Genomic DNA, 7879 nt, shown 5'->3' with positions numbered 1-7879 from the left:
TATATATATATATATCCATTATAATTTCTCATAACTTATTATATCAATTTTTTTCACTTACATCTTTGAGTTCGTATTTTGTATTTATATTTCCTGCTACCGCTGGTATGATGGCATTCATAGCTGATATTGATGATGATATTCCAAAACTGATAATGATAAAAGATTTATATTATATGAAATTTAACAAATAAAATATAATTTGATCTAAAATAAAATCCGTAACAATTTAAACTATAATATAGTAAGAATAAGTTTCTATCTTTCCCTAACTATGCAGAATTAATCGACTTTTCTAATTAATGTTCTGCTTCATTTCTAGATTTTTTTGTGATAGTAATGTACAAATATATGTATAAAAATAAGGAAATACTTACTATTTCCTGAGATCCATCCATTTGTTTCTAATGTAATCAAATGTAAGTGACCGTCCGGCAATGTTGCTGGCAACCGATTCAAAAACTCGAGTAGCATCCTGTTTTCTGATTCCCGAATTTTCCATCACAGCCCAATCTAAATATCGACTCAACAACCATATTTCTTTTGTGCAGGATAATGCCTGCAAAAGCAAATCCTTCTCCGATCCAACGTTGGCTGCTAGATACCGTTGCCAAGCGAATTTCCACTCGTTTTGTCCACCCACTCGAATGGCCGTGCAATAAACCACGCTCTTCAAGTTCGGTGGAACCCTAAACATAAAATTTATAATAACTACATAAATATACGTAAATTGCTTTATTAATTATTTTCCAAAGATAGCGAAAAATTTACAATATTGCAATTAATATATTTAACACAAACAGAATGAATCAAACAAGAACTGCGATCATGTGCATTGAAAAATGTGTATCAACAAATAATTTTGTTTTAAATTAGATGATATGTGATATTTCTATTTACGGATTATTAATATCCGGATTAGGAGTGTTACGCCAATAATTGAAGTATTGCACAGCTTTCATAACGCAATGCTCATGGTCGAGATAACATGCCCAATTTAAAATATTAATTCGATTGAAGACTGTCATCTGAGGATCTTCCAGTTTATCAACAAAACCGACTTGTTCGTATATATTATCAAGTAGCTTTAACATGTGCAACTGAAAAGTATTAAATAATATTAAAAATTAGAATTAGTAAGATATTATACATACCTGTATACTTTTATACTAATGTCATGAAACATCAAATTAAACAATCAACAATTGAAATTTGTTTCTCACAGATATCTATTATTCTTGATCGACGATAATTTACCCTAAATTTATCGTAACCTCGTGATTTAATTAACATATTGTTGAGATAACTTAAAGCTCGGAAAGCTGCTTTCCAGGGCAAATATTCGGTTTCATGGGCCAAATAAGAGGTGATATTGAAAGCAATTTCATAATCGAGTTTGCCAGCTCTAGCCAAGTTAAGAGCGTCATCGATCAATTGTGCTCGGTTAATCACCGAAATCTTTTTGAAGTTTTTAATATTATTCAATTGTTTTATTATCAGCTCCCAATTTGCCGTGTCATAATTCACTCTGTAATATCCTATCACAATCACAATATTGAATATGATTATCGTATTTATTTCTTCATATTTCAAATAACAAATAATTCTATTATCTTTTGAAACATTTTATCGGAAATATATTTTTTTCTAAAAGTATCAGCAACTTCCATTTCTGTTTACAATTGCTTTTTAAATAAAATTTTATGTTATTATCAGGAGATTTATTCTCCAAATAAATTCTAATAAATTTAAAACAAAGTTTCACAAGGATATTAATAGAATTAAGTCCAAAAAATTTATTTAATAATTAATTTTTGAAAAAAATCTCAGAGATAAATAATAAACAGATTATAAGAACATTTTTTTATTTTTGCCACAGATAATTACCAGTTTCTTGCACGTTAAAAAGTATCCATTGAGACGGTATCACATCTAAATCGTTAAGAGTAATCGAACGTTCTGCTTTCATCCATTTTGTAGGTTGAGTGTTATTGAAGTTTAATTGCTTCTCAGTCGTATAAGTAATTGGTATCCACCATAATGGTTCCCGCTTATCAGATGTGATTCTCGTAACATTATTGTCAAGCAAAAAACGTTCCTGCAAGAAATAGAAAGGTAATGCATACAATGCTATATAAATTGCTTACCAAACAATTTATTAATTAAATATCTATATCTTATCAATAGCGTTATAATGTAGTATAATATGTATATATTTTATGAGAACAAAATAGATAATCTATTTACAGAAAATCTATATACAGCAAATCTATATACAGAAAATGTTGAATAGAGAATTATTATGAATAAAATATTTCTATTTATTAAGTAATAATTGTTATTAAAATAAGTTATGCTTTATTAAATCAGCATTGCACGTGTACTTATTAACATACCTGCGTTAGTATAATACTACCATTGCTATAGTTTCGTAAGACAGTAACTACGGGAAAGCCGGTTTGCAAAGTCCAAGTATCCATTATTTTCTTAATAGTTATGTTTGGATCAAGTACTTTATCTTTATGAGCTTGTTTGGTCAAAGCGTACCATAAATCATTTGACTCGGCACTTTGATATTTTCTGAAAATACACAGAATTGTTAATTATTTTCAAATTACATAAAAATATGTTTACATTTGTAACATTGCTAAAATATTATTTACATTATTTATAACATTGCAAAAATTTATTTATATTTATAATATGATCAAAATATTACACGTAATTACATATAATAATTATTTTGTAATAGTCATGTTGCAAAATAATATTGGGAGAGGAGGCAATATTATTATTTTTAAATCATTATTTATACAAAAAATTTTCTAATTGATCTTTACTTACTTTTCATTCAAATAATTATGCAAACCTTTCTTAAAAACATCTGTTGTGAGAAAATGATCCATCATTCTTATTATGGCAGAACCTGAATAATTTCAATGTAATATAGTTACACAGCTTTGTTTAAAATCATCATAATAGATCGTCATAAATTATACCTTTTACATAAGTAATGGTATCAAAGATTTCATTGATTTCATCCGGATAATCGACTTCAATAGATATAGGATGGGAAGATTCTAAAGCATCTAAAGTAAATGAAGTTTGAAGTTCGTGAACAACGTATTGTTCCAGTACCCTCCACTCCGGTTCTACCTGCATATTTCATAAATATGGCTATGAAATTTACATTATGATATAATTTATAGAATAATTTATAGATTCAAAATATTTTACATTAAATGTTTTTAAATTAAATTTTTAAATTAAATTTTAAAAAATGTCAATTTATCAATATACAGTGTTACAATTTTTTTTGACATTTTGTATGAAATAGCTTACCGCATTCGTGCCAATGTATTCCATGTAACTAGCGAAACCCTCATTTAACCAAAGATCTGTCCACCAACTTGGAGTCACTAAATTCCCAAACCACTGATGCGAGAGTTCATGTGCTAATATTAAAGCTATTAGCTGCTTACTATCATTATCTGTTATACCATCCTCCTCTTTCTGATACAATATTGCTGTCTCTCTAAATTGATAAAATAACTTATTAGATATTTTCATATCTCACATAATTATTAGCGTCTTTTACATATATTTATTAATATAACTTATAATAATACAAGTATATATAAACTAATTCAAAAAGTTTTATAAATTGCCTCTACATTCCAAGTATCATACTTTTGCTAACACTCGCATAAATTATGTTCTAAAGTAAATTATTTAAATGCCGACATTTTTTGTTAAGATCAAATCAAGTCTATCAGTAGCAAAATATATTGTCTTATTACTTGTTGTTTTAATTTGTTGATTAGTTATGAGTTAAAATGTAAAAATCAATATAATTATTCCATAAATTTATTTGCAAAGAAACTTTTGTTCTATGTTCCTCTGTGATATAAGTTATTAAATTATATTAATAAATGAAAATAATCAACGTAAAAATTTTACTATTAATAAATATGCAATCAACAAAATCATAGACCAAAATACTTTTTATCAAAAAATATCGATTTAGCAAATAAACATGAAATGTTTGCATCATAAAGTATAATAAAATGATAATTGCCAAATTGTCTTTATCTATTTAATATATACAAATAATTATGTACGTATTTAAAATATCTGAAGAATTCGAAAGAATAATATTAGGTGTGGGAAAAAGTTCGTGGCGTTTTTTAATGCCATCTAATGAGAAAAACGTCACGAACTTTTTCCCATACCTAATATATTGTGAAAAATATCTGAATAACTTTATTTTTATACACGCAACACGTTTTGAAATTCTTTTTGTATTACTTAGAATATTGGGAAATAGAATTAATAATATTCTCTTACTAATAATAATAAAGTAAATGTCATTTTGTTAATTCGCACTTGATAATCTTACCTAAACGTCATTAACCCCCAATTCTCCATGGCGCCAGCTTCGAAGTCCGGTAACGCGGCTATGTCCATCTTCGGCAAAGGATACTTGATCTTGAAGTAATCCTCATAGAATTTAAGCATTTTCGGTCCAATATTCAAGCTATATTCTGTTTGAGCAATAGCATCATGGCGCGCCCAAACTCTAAAATCGCCATCTTTTGATTTTCTTACATCAAAATCAAAAATTATGAAAGCCACCAAATATGTAGACATCGGTACCGAACGCTCATAGTGATCCCACACGTATGTATCTAAATCGGGCCTAATTATTAAACAAACCAATGTATGCTTTAAACTCTGTAATACACTCACTTAAATAATTTGTAATTAATGTCTAAAATTAATATGTTTAAAAAATCACACATCATGATTTTAAATTATTTCTTATATCTATATTATTTCTTATCTATTATCATATATGTTTTTATTTATAAATGATAGAAAATTTTCTCTGTGAACTTATTGATATCAAATATATGATATATATTAAACTTGTATAAATTTCATTTGTAAAATACTTAAATAACTGTATTATATAATAACTATATTAAATAACTATATTAATTGTGTTAAATTTTATATTTCAAATCCTTTGCTCTAAATAAAAATCTAAATTATAAAGAGAAAACAAGTTGAATCATAAATTTAAGCGCAATCGCGGAATTATTTCAAAAAATATAAATCAGATTTACAAAAAGACACAGCTGCGCTAATCCAAAAATATAATACTCACACTCGCGTTGTTTTTTCGTTTTTGGGCATATTTGAAATAGATGTCATGTTTTGGGGACGCGCTATGTTGATCTGGAATTTGGCTTTCAAAGTTGGTTCGTCGAAACATGGGAAAGCACGGCGAGCATCCGTCGGTTCAAACTGAGTCGTAGCAATCCATCTATAATGCAGAAACTAAATACCTTTGGTAAACTGTCGACAATCTCTATCTGAAGACGCATGTTAAACACGTGATTAACATGAGTCTTCATCCACAACGAGATTATTCAAAGAATAATTATTCTACAATCAAAACACTTTACGATAATAAGCATGAAATAATATTAGAAATCAAGGGATTTTAGCAAAATAATTTTAAGAATATCTTTTTTCTATTTTTTTTTTTAGGAAATAAACTTAAACTTGTTTTTTAACATTCAAATTTATCTACTACTACGATTGTAACACAGTGCTTCTTCATTTAATTAAGTATTATATAAATTAAAGTTTTAGATTTTTAATTTTATATTAATGATTGCAGTAGCAAATAACAGCTTTCTATGGAAAATTGGTGCTTAAATTTAAGTTATAATAGCTTTAATTTAAGTTTAGTACATTTAATTAAATTAATCAAAACACAAAGTAATAAATTTAAATTTATATTACCCACAAAGTTTTATATTGTTTACCTTGTCTGATTACCAACTGTATACGAGCTTCTGTAGAAACCATGCAAATCGTCGTTCAAATATCCAATGAACTTAAGATGTACAATGTATTGTTTGCCTTTTTTCAACTTCGACGTTTTAATCACATGAAATTGTCTATCGCTATCGTTTTTCTGCTCCGTGATCTTGATTACTGTAATCTTATTGTTGCTCTTATCGTTAGACGAGTACTCCCTGATACTCGTAAAACCCTCATCAATCTTTATGTCGACGGCATGTAAGGTAATATTATTCGTATCGTTTGTCACGTTTATCAAAATTTTGATCTAAACAAATCAATAATATTTCTACTTTTATAAGATAGCTTTTATAAATAAATTAATAATATGTTCAAACGCTACAAAATTTTAATACTACTCTCTGAAATTTGAATCAGTGGATAATCACTAATATCAATGTCAAGTATGCCACTGGTAATCAGTGAATTAAATGTGCGATACCTAACCTAGCTAATTTTTATTATACGATTTACCTAATCTTGTTTTAGTGCTTAAATTCAATGAATATAGTATTGAAATTAACGTGCAAATACCGATATTTTAATTATATAAACATTCTTCAAATATTCTCAAACATTCTTCTTTTTTTAGTTGAACTTCACTGATTATCAGTACAAAGTATGCTGGGTAATTAGTGATTATCCATTGATTCAGATTTAGAGAGTAAATTTTAATTATGTGTAAAATTCTTAATCATTTTTTTATAGTGCCCAAAGAACTTCAGAATTGTATATAATATATTATAGTATATAATATATGGGCCTTTTTCTCATTAGATGTAACGCGAAAAACGCCACTCTTTCCCACACCTAATATATTACATATACAGAATCCTACATAAACAATGCATAATTTTAATGCAACCGTGACCGTAGAATTGTCTTTAAGATCCTTGCCGTCATATTGGAGCATGACGTCATAAACGAGAAGAATGATATGTTAAAATTTCTTGCATGCTATTTGTAAATAAAGAGAATTGGAGTAAATAAAATAATGAGATTTTTTTTTTTAAAACATTTGAAAAACGAACCGAAGTTATTCTTATCCCTCCTAATAGTCAAATAGTCGTAATAGGCACGTAAAGTCCGTTTACCTAATGTTTACTTAATGACAATGACAACTCATTTTTACTTCACGTGTCTTTTATGACTGTTTACTGATTATCAGAAAGTAAGGATAGCTTCCATTTTTCTGAGTGTTTTAAAACGATCTCATTAGTTTGTTTATTCAAATTCTCTTTATTTAAAGTGGTATGCAAGAAACTTCAATGTGTCATTTCACGTTTGGATATGATGTCATGATCCTATATGACTGTGGCAACTAGTCAGAAGTCTTAATATATGCAGTAAAATGTTCTCCTTTGCATGCAATTCGAAAAATTGTCTCAAATCAGAACAATTCACAGAAAAGACAAAAGCAAAGCTTACAGGAGTTAAGAATGACACACATGGAATGGGGTGATTTGCCTAATTTTCCATAAATTTAGAATTTAAACGACAATGCATTAATTGCTAAAGGCACGTTCGTAAACACTCGTATATCATTATAATTATAATATCTTATTTAACATTCAGTGAACAACAAGGATAAAATGATATATTGGAGTATTTGGATGTTGTTTCCAAATATAACTTGACGTTTCTTTATAATAGTAACAATATTTAAATATAGAATTGAGAATTAAATACATAGAAAAATATTATGTTTATAGTTCTCAATAAGAAGTAATCATTCATAACACAGTCTAATCGATTTGTCTATAAATAATTGTAACAAAATCATAACATCAAAAAAAATATATTTTGATAAATAAATAAAAAAGACGTAATAAAATAATGAATCATTATGAAATAATCTTTAAACATAAAAAATACAATTCTACAAAATTATAAAAAATTACATTACAATAGAGATTGAATAATACAATGTCAAACTTTTAATTCTCACATATTCTCACAATTCTTTTAAAATTATTTTTCTCTTAATAAAAGATACAGATACAGA

At 27.2% G+C, this 7879-nt stretch overlaps 1 protein-coding gene across 1 annotated transcript in view; it reads right to left on the bottom strand.

The window, feature by feature from the left end:
* Nucleotides 1-7879, bottom strand: part of LOC108686185 (aminopeptidase Ey-like) — an 8998-nt gene that overhangs the window by 535 nt on the left and 584 nt on the right. Inside the window, exons 2-13 of the mRNA XM_018191329.1 lie at nucleotides 5838-6142; nucleotides 5171-5329; nucleotides 4400-4699; nucleotides 3343-3535; nucleotides 3000-3156; nucleotides 2845-2926; nucleotides 2397-2580; nucleotides 1888-2098; nucleotides 1258-1538; nucleotides 901-1100; nucleotides 378-689; nucleotides 62-149 (exon numbers count right to left, since the gene is read on the bottom strand). Of these exons, the coding sequence (XP_018046818.1) occupies nucleotides 62-149; nucleotides 378-689; nucleotides 901-1100; nucleotides 1258-1538; nucleotides 1888-2098; nucleotides 2397-2580; nucleotides 2845-2926; nucleotides 3000-3156; nucleotides 3343-3535; nucleotides 4400-4699; nucleotides 5171-5329; nucleotides 5838-6142 (2472 nt within the window). The remainder of the gene's footprint in view (nucleotides 1-61; nucleotides 150-377; nucleotides 690-900; nucleotides 1101-1257; nucleotides 1539-1887; nucleotides 2099-2396; nucleotides 2581-2844; nucleotides 2927-2999; nucleotides 3157-3342; nucleotides 3536-4399; nucleotides 4700-5170; nucleotides 5330-5837; nucleotides 6143-7879) is intronic.

Source organism: Atta colombica, unplaced genomic scaffold (assembly GCF_001594045.1).
Source record: "Atta colombica isolate Treedump-2 unplaced genomic scaffold, Acol1.0 scaffold166, whole genome shotgun sequence".
In the NCBI taxonomy this organism is placed as follows: Eukaryota; Metazoa; Arthropoda; class Insecta; order Hymenoptera; family Formicidae; genus Atta; species Atta colombica.
The sequence above is the reverse complement of the archived record's forward strand: the minus strand, read 5'-3'. Positions and strand labels throughout refer to the sequence as shown.